The sequence below is a fragment of the Urocampus carinirostris genome, chromosome 1 (genome assembly GCF_059441175.1).
Source record: "Urocampus carinirostris isolate Australia breed hairy pipefish chromosome 1, RoL_Ucar_1.0, whole genome shotgun sequence".
NCBI lineage: Eukaryota > Metazoa > Chordata > Actinopteri > Syngnathiformes > Syngnathidae > Urocampus > Urocampus carinirostris.
The window spans coordinates 57,655,058-57,679,194 of NC_142349.1; the positions used below are offsets into that span (position 1 = coordinate 57,655,058).

A 24,137-nucleotide genomic window follows, 5' to 3' on the forward strand; every position below is an offset into this window, starting at 1 on the left:
ATGCTAATTAGCTAATGTGTGTCGGCATACTTATACTAGAAATTCTATTTGTGAGGATTACCATACCCTTTTAAGATTTTGCATCCTTATTCCTAATAATCGCCCTGATTTTCAATGGGTAACGGACATTTTCCTTATTAAGGGTCATGATGCATGTGCCTTCTTCATAGTTCTTAAGCTTCCTTTCAATGGTTATGTTCTTGCTTCTCCCTTTTGCATCCCTGCAGGTCTCACGACCCATAGCAAAACATATTACTCTGTTACACATAATCTTCATGATGCGGTGACTCCCACCAATAGCAGAGCAGCGTCTTATATGACGTCGACCAATAGCAGACGAGCATCTTAGAGACGTAGCTCTACATGCGCACTAACACCGCTTAGTTTTCATCTTGCACAGGTTTTGGGAACACAAATTTGCTGTTCATGTTATGAGGTGGGAAAAAATGCTGTAACAAGGGACAGAAAAAATATTGTATTCCACATCCTAAGGTGGGGACGCTGTAGATTATGTTCCACACATTGTTAACTTGTTTTCATCTTTGTCGATGTCCAACACTTTTAAAATGTTATTTGAAATAAAATACTATATTTTCTGGACTATTAATCGCACTGAATTATGAGACGCAACAGCCAAGAAAAAGCATAATTAAGAATGGAAAAAAAACTCATATAAGTCGCACCTGGAATATATGTCGCATTTTGGGGGGGACTTTAGTGGATAAAATCCCTAACAAAAAATATACAAGTCATTTTGAAAGGCAATTCAAACTTAAAACGGAGAACCACAGGCTGAATAAGCGTATGGTATACTGTTACATGACTGACATCCCTGGTAATATCAGTCACGACGTAACATACTAAGAGTTATTCGGATAACTATCAGAAACAACATGCTAACAAGTTTTCCAAACTATCAGTTTCACTCCAAATCACTAAATCCATCGATATCTTCATCCTTTGTGTCACTTTTAAACAACTCCCCCAACTTGGGAGGTACATGATGCGCCGCTTCCTTTTCTACGTCACTTACATCACTCATTGCACAATGTTGCCTATTTTGCAGTACAGCATATTGCACTAATAAGATCCCAAAACTGTATTTAAACACCCAATGTAAATATCTTCTGCCTGTACAAGCCCACACTTTCTTGTGTAAATATTGTGTAACTTATCTTTTTTTTTTTTTTTTTTTTAATTCTCAGTAAGATGTGAAACTGGAGTGCCACGTCCAATTTTGTTGTCACAATATGTTAAACCCATTTTGTAACAGTGATAATAAAGGTTTATTCTATTCTATTATATTCATCGTCACCTCTGCTTTTCGCCAGTACCTTACAAGTTTCTCGTTTACGCCCAAATTTCTGCTGCTCGATTACTGTTTTCGGCTGCATATTTCACTATTGGTAGCTTGTAATCTGCTGAATATGGCGGTTTAGTGTGAAAATAACATGTGAAATGACATAGGAATGTGTTAACAATTTCTCACATAAGTCGCACCAGAGTATAAGTCGCACCCCCGGCCAAACTGTGGGAAAAAAAAAGAAAAGAAACTCCAAGTCTAGAAAATGATCATTCTTTCTGTTTTTCGAGCAATTGCCCTGTGTTTTTGTCCGCTGCAAATAATTTTCGATTTGAGTTGGATTTGTGACACTCCTTCCATTTTTTTCCACCCCTTTCCCTTTTCCTAGGCTCCCCACAGCACTTCCAGTCCAGTCTTCAGAGATATACAGGTCAAGACTTGTACTCAGATCACGGTGATGAGACTCTTCCGGATGAAGAGGATGAGGAAGATCACCTATCTATGGTGGCCTTGGAATCGGAGCTCCAAAAGTACCTCAATGAAAACTAGAGCGTTAACGAAAATCTCCATCCAGTGTTTATTTTGTCTCTTGTACAATAACTATTATTATGCTTTTTTTTTAAAATTGTGATTTCAGCTGTACCTCACTGTTTTTAAATAATAAAAGCCTTAAACTAGTTAGACCTCAAAAAGAAGGATGCATTTTCTTTGATTTTCACACTAAATGATATATAATGTATATTTATATATTTATTTTTATACAGATATGTTTTACTGTGTCCTTGATTTTTTAAAATGTTTTATCACCTTTGTAATTTAATGGAAATAGACACTATTTTACCTCCATGTGGTCTTTTGACATATCCATATTAAAAACTTGTGAAAAAAGTGCTCTTATTGTGTTCACTAATTATTGCCTAATCTGTGCTTTTTTTCCTAATTTAAAATCATTACAATTGGTGGCAGCTCGAGTTGGCAATGTCCTCCTGACTTGGCAGAGAGTAGTTGATGATTTTCTGGGCTGGGTTGATGACCCTCTGCAAGGTTCTCTTGTCTGCTGCCATATGGTGAAGGGGAGGGTTAGAGCATTTCTGAGGCTTGATCTTTTTGTATTTTATTGCATAACACAATTATGAAAGTATTAGCTAATAACTATAGGTATCTATCCCCTGTTATACAACAATTTCACTTTGCAATACCCACCTCAGAACAGATTAAGGAATCCTGGCAGTGTTTATTATACTGACAATATTTGTAAGGTACTGTGAAATCCAAACAAACTCAACAAAATGTTCAAAATAAACGTTGAATTGAACAGTTGTGTTACAATAATTTGTTAAATAATATTCTAAAATTCAGAACAGCGCATTTATGATTTTTCAGATGTGCTATGTTCCCTAGGTTTGACGTTTTCGAGTTTGCTTAGCCAAATGTTGGTTGCAAAAACATTCAGGCTTAATACATCTCAATATTGATATTTCCCTTTGATACTCATATTTTTCGATATTTTTGTAGTTATATAAATAAACGTAAAATCAAAATATACACTTTCATCTTGGATAAAACCATATAGTTACTTATTGTTAAATACAATTAAATGTGTAAACAGTTAAAAATAAACTATTGTTCTACGACAATTTTGAAAATAGTGTGAAAGGAATGTTAGACGAAAAGCAGAACTTTCTTCCTTGTTTGTTGACACCCGGAACTATTTGGAAACGGACAAAGCATGAACTCCTGTTTGGCTACGCGTCAGGTGAGCGTTTTGACTTTTAAATTAAATCATTGTATTTTTTTAAACCATGACAATTAAAAAAATATGCATTCCGGTATTTAATTGAATCATAACTATTTTATTCTGGAACAAATAAGTTTATTAACAATTTGTCCATTTTCCCTCAGGTACCGTGGCTTGTAAGAAACGCCACCTCGCCTGCTTTCAGGTCAAGATGCTCACAGCATCGGTTTTTGTCTTCTTCGAGCAGAAACATGCTACAAAGTGTTACAAGCGAGCCAAACCTGGCTCAGAAGCGAACTGAACCCGAGTTATCCCTCCCCAATCTTCTCGACATGGGGTTCACCCATTCCCAGGCGGAGCAAATTTGCGACTGGAAAGCCAGGGGCGAAAATGACGTCACGTATTGTTTATCATCACTCACAGTTTTGTTTATGTTGGGTCTTAATCCGTCCAGCGTGCTCAAGATCTTGACTAAATGTCCCGAACTTCGTCGGGTTAAGGAGTCTCTTCTCCAGCAGAGGATAAACTATCTGCGCAAACTTGGTTTAGTTGAAGGTGAGCAAGTAAATTTTGATTTAACAGTAGACCCCCGGGATAAGAGACGAATCCGTTATCAAGTGGCGGGGTCGCAAGGTGAAATTGTCGTATGGCGGGGGACAGAAACTTTTGGTTATAAGCCAGTGTGTTTCCAAACCTTAGTACCCCAAATAGAAACATTAAAAAAACAAATTGATATAAGTAAGAAGTACTTGTTCGTAATATATGTGGATATCAGGACATCCCCTTACAAACCTTGTGAAACTGAGTATACAATTTGAATTAATCAAAAAACGTTTGAAATACAGGGAAACATAAATTGACAGGTGTGTTGATTAAATAACAGTTTAAAGAAATATAGAGGAATAAATAAATCCTGAACATTTTTTTAATTTTGGGGAATTTCCATATTGGTCTTTTTCTATTTGTGCAAAAAAACAAAACAATGACCAGGCTGTTTCTTGCAACCTCGTCACCCTGAAAGGGGGATTACCTCGTGTGCGGTCCCTTCTCAAGGTTTCTTCATTTTGCTCATGTTGAGGTTTTTGAGTTTTTCCTTGCCCTCATATAGGTTTTAGATCAGGGGATGCTGTAATTATAGTCTGTAGTATGCAATAGTCTGTGTAGCCCTTTGAGACTCCTTGTGATAAAGGGCTATACAAATAAACATGACTTGACATGTGATGGGCAGCACGGTGGTGGGTGGTTAGCACACAGCCCCACAGTGCAGAGGTTCAGGGTTCGATTCCGTGTGGAGTTTGCATGTTCTCCTCATGCTTGCTTGGGTTTCCCCCGGACACTCCGGTTTCTTCCCACATTCCAAAAACATTTATGTCAGGTTAATTGGCCGTTCCAAAAATTGACCTTAGGTGTGAATGAGCTAGTGAATTGTCTGTCCCTATGTGCCCTGCAACTGGCTGGCAACCAGTCCAGGGTGTCCCCTGCCCACTGCCCGCGACCCTACTGAGGATAAGAGGTACAGGTAATGGATGGATGTTCCAAACCCCTGGTGCCTCCGATAAAAACATTAAATCAACAAAATAGTAGACATGACGTGCTAGGTACACATTGTTAACAAAATACTGTATAGTAAGTAGCAGCGATATGTTATATACTTGTAATTATTAAATGAGGTTATACATAAATATAAAGGAAAAATGAATTTTTAATGACATGAGTTGAGCTGGTATCATGGAGTTTGTGGATGGCTGCAGAGGAGTAAGAAGGCGGATTAAAATCAGGATACCCCTTAAATTAATTCATACATTTATTCTCCTTTTTAGTAATTTTCCTGATGGAGGATTGGTTATGCACACCTTCTTTAGCACGGGTAATGATGCAGGTGCTTTCTTTGTATTTCTTGATCATCGCAAATTTTGTTTCCATGATTATCATGTTGTATCTTCTCCCTTAGGACCCAAAGATAAATTATTTCAGGTTTCTTAAACAAGATTCTAATAGTTACATAAAATTCTTATTCAGAGCCATATTGTAAAACGATTGAAAAAAAAGCCTTTTTATTCATTATAACTGTCCTGATCATTGATTGGTTATGGCCATATTCCTCAGTGAAAGAAATAACGCGCGTGCCTTCTAATTATTTTTCAATAATTGTAAGCTTCATTGCCATGGTTTTCGTGTTTTTGATTCTCCCTTTAGCTCCGCTACAAGCCTTGAAACTATGGCAACTAAATACAGTATAAAATGCAGTATTGTATCACCGAGTCACTAAGTCTTTACAAAGCACACAAGTTTCTTATCGGAGCAAAGAGAAAGACATTGTGGGAGGGAGTTCAGTCAATTGCATTCCGGCATTTTCATGATGCGGCGATGCGAACCAATACGGACCAGCATCTGGTATGATGTCGATCGATAGCAAACAGGCATCTTAGAGACGTAACTCATCATACTCACCAACATCGGCGAGGAGTTACATGACATCTCATAGTAACATGACAGCATCCTAAAATAGGGACGCAGTGACTTGGGAGTCTACTGTATGTTTGTTTCCATTACAAATTCATTCAATCAGTATCCTTCCAGGCAGCCTACAGCGAGTGGTGGTCCAATACCCTGCTATCCTGACGGTGCCGGTGAAGGCCATCAAGCAGGTGGCCAACTTCTTCAAAGAGAAGTGTCTGTTCCCCGCACAGCAGGTGACCGACATCCTCAGAGATTGTCCGGCTGTCGTGCACGAAGATCAAGCTCGGTTGGAGTACAAGTTTCAGGTCGGTCTCGAATCGCAGGGGACATTACCGAAAACATCGTGTTTCCTCACTTCACCGTCTGAATTTCATCCTCACAGGAATAACATTAATGTAACCAGATTATTTGGATTTATCTGGAGGCCATTTTGTCAATTTATCTATACTCGTATTTAAAGTTTGCACACCTTTTTAAGGACTTTCAAAGCCAATTTTCCCATTTCTCCAATACCATAAAGGAAAAAAATCCGGCGCGAATCATGTATTTTGAGAATACAAACTTACATATGCATTTTTAATCCTGAATTTATCAAGACAAATGATTTTTAAATCTTGAGAAAATTGCGAATATATTTGTGGATCTGAACAATACGTGTGAAAATATTTTTGAGATAAATCTCTCTCCATACTGGTGTTGGGTAATATGTAGCTTACATTTTCAGTTGCACAAAGTTCTTTTCACGACGGTTTACTAATAAATGTCCATAACTGATGTGTAATACCTAGACACATTTCACAGTGGCCTGTTTAGGTGTAGTGCTAAAATAATTCTACTTGGTAAAAATGAGTGCAGGGTTCCCGCCGATCCTTAAAAAGTCTTAAAAGGCATTGTATTCATTATTTTAAAATAAGGCTTTCATTGGCATTAAAATGTCTTAAATCCAATTTTGAAAGTCTGGAAAAAAAAACGTGCCTAGTAGTGTGTACAAGGCACAATGTGTTGTGTGCAAGAAATTTTTGTTTCGTTTGTTTCAGTTGTGGGGGTTTTTTGTCGACTAGGTATTGAATTTGATTTGAAAAGGCATTAAAAAGTCTTGAATTTAACTTGCCTTAAGCTGTAGAACCATGGAGTGATACATTTTTCTCAGCTAAGACATGAGTGGCATTAAGTGGTGAAGCACTTATTAGAATGTACAATGCCTTTCAAAAGTATTGTCCCCCAATATTTTTTTGTCATAATGCCACATTTCAGGCTTCAAATTTTAAGCTGGGGAACTGAAAATATTTTCGAAGAATCATGTGCGACACAATCATAAAGTGGTACAAAATTATTTCAACATTTTCAATTGTATTTTCAATGAAAAACAAAATAAACATCGATGTTGCAGAAATATAGCCTTCCTGTTCTCTCAGCTCAGCCAACTGATTTCAGAGGTCTCCTGATGACTTTTGAATGATCTAATGCAGACCTGGGCACTCCGGTCCTGGAGGGCCATACGTCCTGCCAGATTTTGAAGTTTGCTCTTCTTTAACTCAGGTGATACAAATTATAACCTCGTTAGCAAGCTAGCAAGTGCTCGTTAACGATACTGGTGATTGGAATCACCTGTATTGGATCAGAGAAACCTCAAAAATCATGCAGAACATACGGCCCTCCAGGACTGGAGTGCCCAGGTCTGATCTGATGTCTACGTACATGACTAAGAATGACAGAGTGCACCTCTGTCATTAAGTCTCAGTTTAAATGCGCGTGCTTTGTGATGGACTCAGAGGTCTGTGAACGGAGGAAGACAGTATTTCGAAGACCAAAGAACACACCAGGCAGGTCCGGTATAAAGTTGAGCAAAAGTTCAAAGCAGCAATGGGATACAAGAAAATTTCGCAATATTTACACATCTCCCCACTGTGAATGCTATATCAAAATGGAGAAAGCATTAAACTACTGCAAACCTACCAATACCTGGCCGTCCTTTTAATCTTTCAAGGAAAAAAACTAACCACAGAAGCAACCAAGAGGCCCATGATCACATTGGATGACCTGCAGGCATTCACAACTGAGATGGTACAATTTTTGCATAAGACAACTGTAAGTCGTACTCTGCCTAAATCTGCCCCTTTTGGAAAAGTGGCAAGAGGGAATGAATACCATCAAATAGGCTGTTTGGTGTTTGCAAGAAGCCACTGGGGCAAAAACGTTTTTAGTCAACCACCAAATCTTCAGGTTCTCCTACTGGAAAATACAAGAGATGCCTGTAATTGTCAACATGGGTAAACCTCAAGCATTAGAGACAGAATGTGGAAAAACAGAAAATGAAATTGTTTGATTTTTGAAGAATAATTTCCAAATTATGTGACCTACAAACACTCAAGATTTTTGGCTGTCGAAGCGGTCTAACTCCCTTTTAACAAGGTCTAACTCCACTTGTACCTGTATCAATGGCACCTGTTTTAACTCATAATCGGTATAAAAGACACCTGTCCACAACCTCAGTCAGTCACACTCCAAACTCCACTATGGCCAAGACCGAAGGACACCAGAGACAAAATTGTAGACCTGCACCAGGCTGGGAAGACTGGATCTACAATAGGTAAAAATGCTCGGTGTAAAGAAATCAACTGTGGGAGCAAATATTAGAAAATGAAAAGACATACAATCGGAGGCTCCATGCAAGATCGCATCCTGTGGCGACAAGATAACAAAACAGTGAGCAAAACACGGGAGGGTCTAGTAAATTACCTACAAAGAGTAGTTACTAAAGTAACAAATTCTAGTGTCAGTAACACAATGTGCCGCCAGGGACTCGCATTCTGCACTATCAGACGTGCCCCTCAATTGAAACCAGGACAAGCCCGTCTGCAGGTTGTAGAGAGCATTTGGAAGTCCCAAAAGGGGATGAGGAGAATGTTATGATCAGATGAAATCAAAATAGAACTTTTTGTTGGGAGAAGAAATAATATTTAGTTGCAGCTGAAGAACACCATACCCATTGTGAAGCATGGGGGTGGAAACATCATGCTTAGGGGCGTTTTTTCTGCGGAGGGACCAGGACTACTGATCCGTACAAAGGATCGAAGTAATGGGGCCATGTATCTAGTGAAAATCCCCTATCACCAAGGGCATTGAAGATGAGACGTGGCGGGTCCTCCACATTTTGTTTCTCAATGTTAGAGTTGACCCATGTTGACAATTACAGGCCTTTCTAATATTTTCAAGTGGGAGAACTTGCACAATTGTGTTTGACTAAGCAGCTATTTGCCTCACTGTATGTGAAATGAGGTGCTGTGGTCAAATGAGACCAAAATTGCACTTTTTGGGCTGAATGCAAAGCGTTACGTTTGGTGTTAGAGCACATCATGGCTATGATCGCATCATATAAAATGTTGAATTAATGTAGTTTCTTCACGATTGTGTCTCACATGTAGTTGATTCTTAGAAAATATTTTGAGTTTCGTATCTATGAGTTTGAAGCTTTAAATATGGCAATACAGTATGGCAAAGAGTTCTGAGGGTGGGGGTAGTGCTTTTTCTAGTGACTGTATTTTGATTTTGTATAAAAATATTGCACAATTTCGTCTTTTTTTAATAAGGTGCACGAAGCAATGGTGTATTTCAAAAGTGTGTTTCTCCTTCAGTACGTGTATTTCCGCATGGGAATCAAACAAGCGGAGATGGTGAAACACAAGTTGTTCCGTTCCACGCTGGAGGAGCTTCGCACGCGACACTGCTTCCTGGAGCGCCGAGGCCTGTATCAGACCCCCGACAAGAAAGGTCAGACCAGCATCCTCAACCCCAAACTCGGCAGCGTGCTCCAGGTGGATTTGGAGGCGTTCCTGGCAGAAGCTGCGGCCAACGCATCCGCAGAGGAGTACAGAGTCTTTCAAGAGATGATGCTCAGGGAGTGGAAGGAGGAAGAGCGTCTCTACGGCAACCATCAGGAAAAGTGTGAGGACAGCGATGAGGACAGTGAGGAAGAGGATGATGATGAGGAGGAAGTTAAGGACACCTACGGGAGGAGAAAAAGAAAGTAGAGCATGAATATTCACACTGATGCAATATTATCACTGCATTGATTTATGTATAAACATTTTTTGCAATATTTGTTGCCTCAAAACTTAACTGATTTTACAAGGTAATTATTTTGAAATATTTTTTCTAAAATTGTACACATTTTAAGGGTAAATGAATACTTTAAAATTCGTATAGGTAAAAATTGAAAGAATTGCAAACTTACCCAAGTTGAAAAAAATGCATTAAATGAGTTAGAATTGTACCTTTTATATGTTTCAACTTTTTTCGTTATCGTATTTAAATTTTCTTGGGGCATTTTAAAAATCTTGGATTCACCCAAAAAAAAAACAATTGCTTAAAATGTTAGCTTCCTTAAAATTACAATTAATAAAGTAATACATTTTTGTAGAAAACTATAAAAAAATAAGTTTATTTTAAAAGTCCAAAATCATTTGCCAGTGCCATACCTGGTTTATGTGTCTTCCATGAGGCCTTTTGTAAATGCCGAACAGGTGACTTTATGGTATTCTTTTAGAAAGAGCTTTCTTCTTGCCACTTTTCCATTAAGGGCAGATTTATGCTGAGTATGACTAATAGTTGTCTTATGCACGGATTGTCCCCCCTCCGCTGTGTATGCTAGCAGGTCATCCAATGTGATCATGGGCTACGATGTTGCTTCTCTGAATAATTTTCTCCACGGGCAATTTTAGGTTCAGAGCTTTTGGGAGTGTTTGGCTAGTTATTATTATTTTCATTTCACTTAGTTATATAGGATTATTCAACACTGTTGGAGTGTCACCGGAATACACAGGACCCTCCAGAGACCCAGTCGCTATGGTGCAAGTGACGAGCAAAAGGGGACCAGGAAGGTGGGGTCTAGAACAGTGCTCCTTAACCGTGTCAAGGCAATGGAGTATTAGAGACGCTGCATTGTTAAACTGTTTTGTTTTACTTTTTTTCATCACATTTAAGCCCATCCTGTCCTTTATTAAGGAAAAAGGAGTTTCAAAAATGCTATAATTTTGGGGGGTTCTCAGGTTGAATTTTGGGGTGCTTGAAAAATTAGCATGCTAGTTACACTGTAAGTGACTTCATGCGCTTGCGGTTTTCTTTTAATAGGGTGAAAATGTTGAAGGTAAGAAAAGGACTGTTTCTAATACAGCATATGTTAACCCAAACCCTCAAAACGATGGGGAGTTTATTTGAGCGTAGTCAAGAATTTTACATACTTGCACGCGCAACAGAAGTCGCTCAACAGAGGCTGTATTGATGATCTCTGTAGAATTTAAATCCTTTTGCCCATCACTGTATAACTTGGTCTGCATGATGTTTTGATAGTGCTTTAGTTAAACGAAATAAGTATATTCACAAACCTAGGGTTTGCTACACAACACACACCGAGGCTTTTGATTGCCAATTACCTAAGAGTTGTGTTTCCATGATGATAAAGTGACACCATTGAGAAAGCCTAAGCTGTAAAAGCTCCACCCTGTAACTACGAGACGGTTAAGTGGCATCTTGATCGTCATCTGTGCCGGTCAACACATCAGATAAGCCAGGGCTGCAGAAAAACAGCCGCACATTTGCACAAGATTTCAGCTCAGATGGCCGCGCCGTGCACGCCGGCTTCACGTGGACGGCAGGTAAGAAAGCAAAAATCGATCGTTTTAAAGTGTAGCTGAGAGTTTTATAGTTTGTGGATCATTCTGAATTTTTGGTAATAACATTTGACTGATTCTAATGGATAGTAGAGATATTATGGCAGACATTTGATAAAGCCAAAAATCGAAATGAAGAAAATGCCACATTCTGAAGTCGGTACCGGTAATAGTTGGACATATATTCCTTTAATGGCAGGTTATCATGTTATTAGTATGTTGCAACTATGTTATCACCAGGATCTAATGAAGTTCGGTTAAAATGGGCTCCGTCGACCACTAAAACATGCCAGTTAGAAATAAAAATTCCTAGAAAATCACAATCCGGCATCACTGGTAAGTTAATTTTGGAACCAGTCCTCAGGTTTCTTTAGTGTTCTTAAATGGGCGGTGTGTAAATTATATGATCACTAGATATCACTGTGTGGTGTAGTACAACTGAAAATGAGTGCACAGGGAAGAATACACCATTTAACTTGAGTTTTTTCCCAGCCTTTTTGAGGTTTTTGGCTATCCGAACAGTACCATGGCGAACAATTATGTCAGCACCAGGGATGAAAATGGGTCAGGTCCTAAAAAGGTGAGAATGGTGTGGAGGATATATGTTCCGATACAATGTACAATCTAACAAAATAGTAAGGTCTGTCGACCCACACTGTGTCTGAGTCATCTGCCAAGGTTAGGTTTTTTTTTTTTAAGGTCACTGGTATCTCAACTGGTAAGATGATTTTGGTTGGAGCCAAGGTTATGGTTAGAGATTTGGTTGGAACTATAAACAGCACTGGTAGCTTAACTGCTAAGGTACCTACCTGTATTACGCTCACAGAAATGTAGGTTTGATCCCCAGTCAAGGCAGTACAATTTATATGATTAGCGGTTTTGCTAGAGCAACCAAAATCTTAACCGTAGCTCCAAACAAAACAATAGAACTCTTACTCCGTGATCACCAACATCCCTGTGACTGTAATAGAGGCACGGTGATAGTTGAGCTACAAGTTATTTAACAGAGTACAACCAAGACTTGAACTCCAACACTAGATCCAACCAAAACAACCATGATTACACCCCTAACCTTGGCTCCAACACAAACCGACTAATCATGGCTGCAACGCTAGTTACAGAAAAAAATTAACTCCAACTACAACCGGAACCCTCATTTCAACCAAAAACTTAGACCTAGCTCCGACCAAAAGGCCTAAACATATACTGGCTCACAACCATGTGAGTATAATACAGGTACCAGTTGAGCTGCCAGTACATCTTCTGACTCTGACCAAAAGTCTAAACCTATTTGTAGCTTCAAACAAAACCATAGCCGTAGTTAAAGCCAAAACACTAAACCTAACTCCACACAAAACCCTAACCATTGCTCCAACCAAAACCCTAGCTCAAACAGTACGCCAGTTAACCTAGAAAATTTACTGCCTTGACTGGGGATCAAACCCCCAAGCCTGCTTGCAAATCAGACAGCTTACTAGTTGAGCTACCGGTGATGGTGACTTTGCAAAAGCCTAACCAAAGCTCCAAACAACACCTTACCCCCGGCTCGAACCAAAACCGTAATCAAATTTCCGAAAAGAAAAATCATTATGACCCATCACTGATGAACTATATTCAGAACCAATCCGTGGGCTACCCAAGTGTTCTTTAGAGGCTACCTGGTGCACGGGGGCAACACATAGGTGACCCGGGCAGGTTTTTGTTACAGATTGTCCTAGAGGGCTACTAGTTTGATATGCATTGTTAAAATAAAATATTATTATGGTGTTACTATGTTATGACCACATTGTAATTCTTATAAATAGGATTAAATGGATTCAGTCAACCACCACGGGCACCACATTGGTGACCCGTGCATTAAGTAATGAGTTTTTTTTTTTCATGCTTACACATATTCAGAGATGACTTCCTCCCCACAGGAAGCGCCCAAAACTGAACGCTGACCTGAAATCTGAGCCAAAATGTCAGCTTCGCCCATCCTGATGACCAACCTGACGGAGCAGTGGGTGGCGAGCCTTCGCCGTTGGCACCTGGAGCTCTTCTTCATCCCCACGGCTGTGGTGACGCTAGCCACACTGTTGGCTAACCCGGTCCTGCTGGCATGCATCTTAGCATCTCGCGCTTTGCGACGTGAACCTCGCTACCTCCTGGTAGCCAACACCCTAACTGCAGACGTTCTCTTCCTGGCTCTCAACCTGGCCACTGCCGTCCTAAACGCCGTCCAGGTTCGAATCCCGTGGCTAGCGTGCGAGCTTCTGACGGCTGCGACGGTCACAGCATACTGCTGCGCCATCCTTAGCGTCACCCTGACGGTAGCAGACACGTACGCTGCCGTGCGTTGGCCGCTGCACTACCACTACCTCCTACCGCCCTCCCGGGTTCGTCGGATCCTGCTAGGGGCTTGGCTTCTGGCAGCCAGCTACCCGTTGACGCTGGTGGTCCTGATGGAGATAGGGCGAGACGACCAACGCGGCACTGCGTCCGTGTGCATGGTGCTCATCTCGCTAGGGTTCCTCCAGGCTAAAAATGCGGCAGGGATCAACGTTTACTTCTTCGTGGCGGCGCTCATCTGCGCAGTGCTCATCTTTTACTGCTACGTCCGACTTTACTTGGAGACCAGGACTCAGGGGATCTGGCGCAACCGATTCTCCAGAGCTCGGGTCACTGTGCTGGCCCACGGGGCGCTGCTACTACTTTACTTCGCGCCAGGTTTTGTCTTCACGCTGGAGCTGCTCCTGTTTCAGAGCCAGAACGTTAGCCAGGATGCTCGGGTGTGGCTCAGCACTGTCAACATGTGCGTGTTCATGTTGCTCCCCAGGGCCGTCGCCCCGTACTTGTACGGCCTTCGCTACAGAGAGATCTCGGACACGCTGCTGCAGCTGCTGCATCGGCACCGCAGGCTCAGCCGGATAATTGTGGCATAGTTGCTTTTTGGGCCGATCTGTCATGGCGGCAAGGAACGGCAATAACTGTATCTAGACAGCAAGAACTGGTTGAAAAACACATTAAAAAGATGCCAAAGTTCCAGGGTTTCAAGACGTTGAAAATACTTCTTTTTGAAGGCTAAGTTTAGACCACCCTAGAGGAAGTAAACAACTAGGACTTTTTGGGCACCATAACATGGCAGCAAGAAATGGAAAGAAAATTACCTACCCAGTGAGAAGATGTCAAAAAGACAAGAAGGTTCTTTTTTCAAAAGGTTTTTATTTGAAAAGTAAAAAAATAAACTAATTTTTCGAGAACTTGAAAAGAAAAACGTCTTTTCGGGGGCTAAATATGGACCACCTTAGATGAAATAAACAATACGGACGACTATTCTGGAACAAAATCTGCTCTACGTTGAATTTACAACACACAACCCAAGACGGGATGACACTTTTCACCAAAAAACATCAGAGACCAGATGATAAAAGTGCTGTATATGAGTCGGATCAGGAGGATTCTCCTGCTACTGATAAGCATGGAAACTAGTACTATCTGTTTCATGTGAGGAAGCAAACCCCTACCCCAAAAAATCGTCCTGGAGAGGGATGTGGGCCGCTGGGCTGTATTTGCCCAAGACACACCACAGAAAGTAGTGCACCAACTACCCTTGTGGTCAAATTATCCGAGAACCATGAACTGTCGAATCTCCTGTTATGCATTATATGAATAGTGCTGGCAAAAACATGGACTAATCTCTCTCGAAGGGTGTCATTAGTTTTTCCAGACGTCACCACGGTGTTATAGAGTGCATGGGTTGCCGAAAAGAGCAGCTCGCCGTTGTCCTCAGTTCCACCACTAAAAAAAAAGAATAAGCCTTACCGTGTTTAAAGCCACAGTGTTAAAAATGTACAAAAAAAGTAGCCACTTGTAGTCCGTAATTTATGATAGCTAGATTATTTTAATTGGATTCCAAAGAACAAATATTTCACGACACATCTGCGCAAGTGCAGTAATTGTGGAACCATAAATTCTACCATATCACTCAGAGCCCTACTATCCGCCCGATCTGTGGAATAAATGAAAGAACTGGATTGTTTCCATCTCCCCGGCATCGAAACAATATGCTTTTACGAGTAACATTACACACACACATATAATAGACCCTTTCATATGTTTGAAATATTGTGACGTGTCTTGTGGGAGGGGCTTAGCCTGAAGGCAAAAGAATACTTGCGCTGGTTAGAAAGCAGAGGAAAATAATTATTTTCTTAGCTTTAAATAACTGTTAGCATTTATACTAAATGCCAATAGTAGCCTTGTTAACACTAAATGGGTCAAACATAAAAACAGGCATGCATTGAAAACAATCGTTAAGCACAAGTAATTATTGGATACATTTAATTATTCATGTATTTATTTGTTTTTTGGGACAAGGATTTTGTGATGGCATTTGGGGAACACGCCAACAGTTGGCTGAAGCTCAGAAAATAAGATACTTTGCCTAAATAATAAGTAATCTATACTCGATAAGACACAATCATAACATTCATAACCTAAGCATTTTTGATGAGTGCCTCGGTCCGTTATTCTCGCTTTAATGTACCGGCAACTCTCTTCTTTGTTTTAGATTAGTAGTCTCTACTGGGATCCTGTGAAACTTCAATTTACGATCACTAACGTTTTTTCTCAGAATCTGGCCCACAAACACACAACTAGCAGCTATGACAGATTTCCTCTGACTTCTGACCAGTGCAAGTATTTTTTTGCCTCCAGCTTCACTGTGATGTCACGAATGGGCGGATATAGAAATATTACATTTATATTGGATCCCTTAACCAATAGGGTTGTAGGGGAACCATTCCCTTTGGTGTGTCTTGGGCAAGTACAGCCTGGTAATATAGAAACAAAAATATATGAAACGCAAAGTCCTTTTCAGACAAAGAACCTCTAATATGTTACAAAAACAAAGGACACAACATTGTCGCCACAATTCTTCTTTTTTTTTTTTTTTTTCAACAAAAATATGAAAGCCACAATGTAATGCGTATAGTATGACCTGGCACTCAACATTTTGAAACAATATAGATTTTCCCCAGTGATTTAGGATCTAGTACCTGTATTGTCACACGCCGCTGGGCGTCTATACCAAGGTCCAGTTCATCTCTTAAGACTGTGATGACCCTTTAAACTGAAAAACACAGGTGACCAGATGATAAAGGTGCCGTATCTGAGTCAGATCAGGAAGGAGGCTTCTCTGGTTCTGGTAACCATCCTGGAGAGGGATGGGAGCCAGCAGGCTGTAATTGCCCAAGTTACACAACAGGATGTTGTGATGCGGTCAAGGGATCCTTGAACCCTAATTTTTGGACTAAGAAAAAACAGACCTGACCAGAATTTGACCAAAATTGGACATCTCAAAAATGTCTGGAGCTAGGTTTACAACAAACATGACCATAGTGGCACGTCTACGAACCTGTATTGTTGACCTACACGTGCGATGTATTAAAAAAAAGTTTTGATTTTAATTTCTTGCTAGTTACTCACTTGTATTTGCCATGCAGAGTTGACAGGTAAATAATAACCATTTAATTGTTGAAATAAATGTGAAATTATTGAAAAAAAAAAAAAAAGTATCTCCCGGAAGCCCTGCCTCTTCTATGGCATATCACCTTTTTTCAATGTTTCATTTGGTAACCAATAATACCCAGAAGAATAAAATAACACTAGGGTCACCAGTGTGGTGCATGAATAGCCCACAGACAGGTTCTAAAACTAGTTTACCAGTGATGGATCATTGCGATTTTCTAGGAAATTGGATCTCCACCTGTCAGGAAAACCCTTTAAATTGACATACTGTATGTAATTTGCCCAGGCAAATGTTTTAGTGGTGGGCCGAGCCTATTTTAAGCCTGTTTGTAATAATGACGGCTTAGTATTAACACAATAATGATAACATAGTAAAGATTGCTTTTCCCTGCCCTCGTGTAAGTTTTAGATCAGGGAATGTTGTACCTTGTAATTGTGGCCTGTGCAGTCCTTTGAGACATTTGACTTATGTTTCAAACGCATGTAAAACTCGTAGCTCTTTGTCCTACAAAGATCTGCAAATCTCTCACGCTCAAATGAAAATCGTATCCAAAAGAAATCAAAGCACTCACCAAGAAAGCTCTCAACATAAACAAAAACTAAACCTGGTGGTCTAATGCAAGTTATTTTGCCACCACTGGGTGGCAGCCTTTCCCTATGATGACAACCTCCCGTGAGGAGAAGACCAAGGCAACTTTCTAGACATATCACTTTTCATTTAGGCACTGTTGCTCTTAAATTCCTTCTGATGTCTGACAAACCATTTTGGACAACGGTTTCCCGGCTAAATTCTTTAAACTAATGGATGCCATGCAGACGTGGGCGTGGTTAATTACGAGGTACGATCAAAAACAAAAAAAGCGGGATGAGAGAGGAGAGAAAAATACCCGTTCGTTTTCAAGTAAACATGCTAAGAAAGTAAAGAGACTCGAAAAGGGACCAACATAATCATGCGTCATGGCTTGTCAATTGTCCTAACGTGCTCCGTCGCTTGACGTGTTTTCGAACGAATGCACATGCGCACGTCGACACCGAGGCGAACGTTTTGACAGAAGTGTCTGCCGCATGGTGAGGTCGGACACGGACTGACACTGACGCCGATTGGCGATGTCAGGCGTGCGCATGCGCGTACGATGGAACGAGGTGACCTACTTTAAGCGAAAGTCAACAAAGACGACGTTGCAGCGTCCTGATATTCGCTAGACAGTACACCCCCGGGATAAGACATTTACCCGAAATTGACATTTGGCGGGGGATAGAAACTTAGTAAAAAGCGAATGCATTCCAAACCCAAGAACCACAGATGAAAACATTACAATTGCATCATCACTTCCTGTGATGTGTCTTGGGGACGCACAGCCTGGTGGCACCCATTCCTTAAGGTATTACGAATTACAAGTGATAATAAAAAGGAACCACAGCTTAGAAACTTTTGACCTGGCTAAAAAAATCACTGCTGGTACATCAATGAAAAAGATATAGAAACACTGTTTTTGCTCAAGCCAATCTCCACACAGGCACAACGGGAACATAAATAGAATTGAACCCTGGACCTCCGTGGGGCTGCACGCTAACCACCCACCCACTGTGCTGCCCTAGGATTATAATACACCTATGTATATGGTATATTCTTCTTTGAAGAAATTCACTTATTTGCGTGGTTATGAAACAAATTAACAGCAAAAATCAAGGGAATACTTTAGACCAAATTTGTGGAGAGTCATCTGAGAACAACCAGCTCAATAAGCCATTAAACTTTTTCCAGAGATTTTGTGTTGTTGACTTTGAATTTGACGAGTATAAAATGTTATTAAATGAGTCAAGCAAAATAGAAAATTCAGAGAGCCAAAAGTGCACTCTCCCTAATTGTAGTGTGCACCCTATTTAACACAGAAGACATGAGAGCTGCTCCGTCAGAACAAGAGTTCGACAGATTATCGGGCGGGTTGATTATCCTCACGATACTTGGGAGTTTGACCGATATCAGTATCAGCCCCGAAAAACTCATTACGGTCAATCCTTAGTCATAACACTGTCACAAATTTGACACCCAACACCTGCGTCTGTAACGTAACGCCAGTACTAGCTGCACTCCGTTACTCGCGTCTGTTGTCGCATCCACCATAACAGAGACGAACGGCGCGTAATTAATAACTTCTCCCATTACTTCAGCAACAGCAGTAATCACATTTTTTGGTATTTCGCCCAACGCCCCACTAAAAACTTTGTAACAGTAGTAACATATGTAATCCCTGTCTTTTTCAGCAATGAGAGAGAAGATCCACATAATTTCCTTTGTTTGATCTACCACTCATAGTTTGTGGGCTGAAAGTGGCGAACAAAACCTTTTCCCTGCTGCGATTTCTTAATGTGCAGCATTTCTCAAAATGTCTTTTTAGGCTTTGACTGTATATATTAGACTAAATCAATTTATTCTCCTCCCTCAGCCATTGTGAGTTGACAAAAATGAAATCAACACAATATACTGTACTTGCTTGTGCAGTGGGTTAACGACAGCGCACTCTTTGTCTGGAATTACTGTCTTCTAGCTTTGTAAAAGCAGTAACGTTTTTCCAAACCTACATGCAGGGCCAAATGAGCCAATTAAAAATATGTTTGGCTAGAGCAACAGCAATATCACAGCTATGCTATGCTGCACAACGTCTGCACATAGAATATTGAAGGCGTCTGGGCAGATTCCTGAGCCTAGCAACAAGTAATTCTGAAATGTGATTGGTTAAATGCTTAAATAAGAAAGCAACCGTCTGGGAGCAGCGTGAGCAGGAGAAAAGGAATGAAAGGAAGTTGACAGATAATTTGGAATTACTGTATTTATCATTTGGGGTTTTATTTAAGCACAAGACAATAAAAGCATTAATCAATAATTAACAAGTATTGGCGGACAAAATATAATTAACGTCACATGATTCAGATATTTTTTTGGGCCAGAAGAGAAGGCCTTGCAGGTTCTTATGGCCAACTACTGCTTTAAACCCAAATCTAAAGAATCATTTCATCCGATGTACATGCATATAAAACGTTAATAACAAGGTAACAGAAGTAACATACATGCATATGATGAAATTATATTATAAATATAAAGTAAAAAGGAAAATGGATTTACCTTTGATGCGACATTACTTGAACTGGTACACTGCAGTTAGTGAGTGGGGAAAAGACATATTTAATTAAAGCTTAAATTAATTCGTCCTTATTATTATTTATTCTCCCAATCGTCAATTTGTTACAGCCATATTCCCTAGTGAGGGTAGTGAAGAACGGGACTTCTTCCTTTTATTTTTTTTCTAGCTCAAGCTTCGTTTCCATACTTATAATGTTCTTTCTTCACCCTTTAGCATCACCGCAAGTCTTGGCACCCATAGCTGAACAAATTTAAGTTTGACATCTTGAATTGGACAAAGAGAGAAAGTGGTTCACCAATATTAGTTGCATATTCGTGCCAAGGGGAGCTGAGGACAAAATTAGTGGCTGGACATTATCAAGCGACAAATTAAGTCGACGGTTACGCTTCAGTGCAAACTTGTGGCGTCATCTCGCTGCAAATCAACTGAACCTACATTTTAACTGTCAATATTAATTAGCATATTAGCATCAACCATGAACCTGTCTAATGTCAGGGTTTCGATTCCTGGCAACGATTCACCCTCAGAAAAATCCATTGTCTTATAGAAAGCAGCTTCTTGGGTTTGTGAAAGAATATATCCCCATTCCTCTGAAGATTTATGGCCCCACCGCCATTTAATTCCTCCTGATGTGTTATCGCAGTGACAATAACAACATTGATCACACGGTGAGTTACGGGACTTTTTAAAGTACTAGCTTGGAGGTAACCGAAGTTGAATTTTTTTTTTATTATGAATTGGTAAAATAGTATGTATTTTTTCAGTTCCTGTCACAGTGACCATTCCACATCCACAACATAAGAGCTGTTAGCTAATTTTTAGTACAAGCTGCAGTCCACTGTGTAATCATTAGTGGGCCGGAAATGGCCCCAGGCCACTGTTTTGACAGGCCTGGCCAAGCTCTATATTTTTTATATTATATATATATATATTTTTTTTTTTTCTTTTTTTTTTTTTTCTTAAATTTTTAAGAAGGAACTTTTCAAATTTATTTGCAATTTGTTAGTTGACATGATGAGTTATGCATTGAGGTTTTTTTTCATTTTACTTTTAGTTACCACTGCTGGATTACGGAAAGCAGAAATAAACAGCTGCTGAGTTAGCAGGTGCTAACCTAGCTAGGGAGCGCTATGCAAGCGCTAGACTTGCTAGTGCCATAAAAGCTACTTGTATACTAGCACTAAACTAGCACTGAGTTAATGAATGCTAAGCTGGCGAGTGCAAAGTTAGCAAGCACTAAGCTAGCAAGCGCAAAGCTATTAAGCGCTGAACTAGTGCTATAATGGCAACAAACTAGGTAGCGGGCGCAAAGCTAGCGCTAGGCACGCTCGCGCTAAACTAGCGCTGAACTAGCTCTAAAATCACACCATGATAGGTAGCAGATGCTAAACTAGTGATAGACTAACTAATGCTACACTAGTGCTAGAATAGCTAGTACTAAACTAGCAATAGAGCTAAACTAGAGATTGCCTAACTAGCAAGCAATAAGCTCGCGAGCTATGAGCTAGCAAGCGCTAGGCTAGCAAACGCTAAACTAGCGAGCGCTAAGCTAGCGAGTGCTAAGCTAACGAGTACTAAGCTATTTTCAAGTAAGAACTTGAGGATTTTGTTATATTTGCATGCTATTTGTTGAATATATGAATACTGCATTTAGGTTTCTTGTTGTATTTAAGTAACAATTGCTGTGCAATGGAAAACAGAAAAAAACTAGCTGCTGAGAAGTCCAAGATAGGTAGCGAGTTCTAATCGAGCTAACGAGTGCTAACCTAAAGCTATTTCAGCACAATCTAGCGTGAGCTAGCTAATCTAGCGAGCGCTTTAATAGCGCTAAAATAGTACTAAACTAGCTAGCGAGTGCTAAGCTAGTGCTTAGGTTAGCTAGTGCCTAACTACTGCTAAACCAGCGCACGTTAAGCTAGAAAATGCTAAACACACAAATGCTTAATTAGCATAACCCTAACCCTCTAAACCAGACCTGGGCACTCCGGTCCTGGAGGGCCATACGTCCTGCCAGATTTTGAAGTTTGCTCTTCTTTAACTCAGGTGATACAAATTATAACCTTGTTAGCAAGCTAGCAAGTGCTCGTTAACGATACTGGTGATTGGAATCACCTGTATTGGATCAGAGAAACCTCAAAAATCATGCAGAACATACGGCCCTCCAGGACCGGAGTGCCCAGGTCTGCTCTAAACCCTAACCAGCACAAAAATAGCTAGCAAGCGCTTAATTAAAACTATAATAGCACAGTAATAGCGAGCAAGCACTAAACTAGCGAGCACTAAACTAGCAAGTGTTAAGCTAGCGAGCACTTAGCTAGAAAACACTAAACTAGCAAGCGCTTAATCAACACTACAACAGCACAAAATTAGCTAGTGAGCAAGTAATTCCCATTACAATATCGTAATAATAGCAAGCGAGCGCGAAGTTAGGGAGTGCTTAGCTAGCAAGCGCTAAGCTACCGAGCACTTAGCTAGTAAGGCTAAACTTGCGAATGCGAAGCAAGCGCTAAGCTAGCTATTGACCACCATGCTAGGTAGCGAGCTAACACTTTGATTTTCAACTTTTCAAACTATCTTCCCATTTTCCATTTAGAAAACATATTTATCCATTTTACCACGCTGTATGACGTTCCCGCTCTTGTCCGTAGTATCAAAAAATAAAAAACGTGTAATGGGTGATACTAGCGATCAATCTTTTCACTCCCTTTTTGTCTTTTCTGTTTTTTCCCTCTACTCTTGGAAACGTCTTCCGCCTCAACGGCATCAATCGAGAGCAAGCAAGTGACTCAGCATGTCGGTGATTCACTCGTAATTGGAGGCAATGATAGGGGAGCACGCGCTTTCTTCTTCCTTGTACACTGATTGAGTTGAGCTGGATTGTTAGGTCGAATGGAAGGAAACAAAATGTGGAGTAAATCACGTTCACACCAACTGAGTCCGATTAAAAAAAGAAAAAAATAGAGTAGGGAGGCCTGTGTCACTTTGCAGGTCTTTTTTGTGTAATCGATGACGTCACACACGCCCCATGTTTAACCCCGGAATTTAGCGGTTTCATTTTGCTGTCAAGCAGACGTCATTCCCGAGGAAGGTGCATGAATTACCAAATCGAGTGAAAGGAAATAAAAAAGGACACATTTAAAGGCTGTGACGTTGTTCAATAAGCGTTTAAGTATACATTAGCATTCGCCTCTAGGAGGCAGTAAGAGTATGACGTCACCGGAAGCAAATTGCCAACTTCGATCATGGTCCAAAGACTTGGATATAACGATTGTTTAGCAAGTAATTGAGAACATTGCAACCCCGATATCATATAACATGCATCTTTAAGTTATCATTTATCACAGGAAAACTTCCTCAACTGATAATCGTTGACAAGATTATTCCTATATTTAAAAGACAAGAGAGTCATCATCAGCCAATTTAAATACTTCTTAAGCTACCGAAAATTCTGCAGAAGCTACGTTTGAAAAGCTTCATTAGCAAATATAAAAGAATAAATGATAGCCAGTATGGCTTCAGAGAAAAACATTCTTTGGCTCTAGAATTATTTGATCTTGTAAAACAGGGGTCCTACACTCTTGGCCCAGGGGTCAATTGTGGACCACGCAATAGCTTGAGGACAGTGTGTATTTTTTAGCACTTCCCAGTGGTAAAACTGTCATTAAAACCATTAGGATTTTATTTAATAGGAAAAATACACAAACTCTTAAAACTATATGCAGTTTTAAAGTACTTGTAAGTAAAAAAAATACGCCTTTATTTGCCATGACATGAGGCTCACTTAGAGTTGACATCATCTTGCTGCTAATGCTACCTGGGGTGGCAGTAGCTCAGGAGGCAGAGTGCTTGTCTTGGGATCAAGGGATCCCAGTCCAAATCCCGGCTTGTCCGTGTCACATGTCGAAGTGTCCTTGGGTAAGACACTGATCCCCTAATACCCCCAATAAACAAGTTAGAGTCTTACATGGCTGCAATACAAGGCCGCTATTGGGAAATGTGGAGCACATTGTAAAGCGCTTTGGGAAGTTATATACTTGAAAAGTGCTATATAAATGCAGATCATTTCCTTTCATTACCTCCCAAAACTTTTTTTTTCTTTTCTTTATTTTTTTCTCCATTTTATTTTCCTTTTCTCTTATTTTTCTTTCTTTCTTTTCTTACCATTTTCTTTTTTTGGTTGACTTTTTCTTTTTTCTTTTCTTTTTTCCTTTTTCTTGGTTATTTCTCTCTTGAGAGACTTTATAAATTTAGTCTCAATGTTACCCATCCGGCTTATTTGCTTTAAAAAGTGATGTCATTACATGAATAAAACA

At 40.1% G+C, this 24,137-nt stretch overlaps 3 protein-coding genes and 1 long non-coding RNA gene across 6 annotated transcripts in view; 3 read left to right on the forward strand and 1 right to left on the reverse strand.

The window, feature by feature from the left end:
- Positions 1-2,194, forward strand: part of pask (PAS domain containing serine/threonine kinase) — a 32,506-nt gene extending 30,312 nt beyond the window's left edge. For all 3 annotated transcript variants that reach the window (XM_088319705.1, XM_088319721.1, XM_088319714.1), the window contains one exon: positions 1,692-2,194. In XM_088319705.1, the coding sequence (XP_088175831.1) occupies positions 1,692-1,852 (161 nt within the window). In that variant the 3' untranslated portion in view covers positions 1,853-2,194. The remainder of the gene's footprint in view (positions 1-1,691) is intronic.
- Positions 2,195-2,982: 788 nt separating this feature from the next.
- mterf4 (mitochondrial transcription termination factor 4) lies at positions 2,983-9,779 on the forward strand. Its single transcript, XM_088346565.1, has 4 exons — positions 2,983-3,059; positions 3,206-3,596; positions 5,622-5,806; positions 9,137-9,779. The coding sequence occupies exons 1-4, from the start codon at positions 3,033-3,035 to the stop codon at positions 9,530-9,532; spliced, it is 999 nt and encodes a 332-aa protein (XP_088202691.1). The 5' UTR covers positions 2,983-3,032; the 3' UTR covers positions 9,533-9,779.
- On the reverse strand, positions 9,064-16,203 carry LOC148376357 (uncharacterized). Its single transcript, XR_015851841.1, has 2 exons — positions 13,162-16,203; positions 9,064-9,507 (listed from the first exon to the last, which is right to left on the reverse strand). It is a non-coding gene; the product is annotated as an uncharacterized LOC148376357 (long non-coding RNA).
- Positions 10,101-15,530, forward strand: LOC148376358 (putative G protein-coupled receptor 148). The gene is made up of 2 exons (XM_088346566.1): positions 10,101-11,155; positions 13,090-15,530. Exon 2 carries the CDS (start codon positions 13,132-13,134, stop codon positions 14,092-14,094), a length of 963 nt encoding a protein of 320 aa, XP_088202692.1. The 5' UTR covers positions 10,101-11,155; positions 13,090-13,131; the 3' UTR covers positions 14,095-15,530.
- Positions 16,204-24,137: the final 7,934 nt, after the last annotated feature.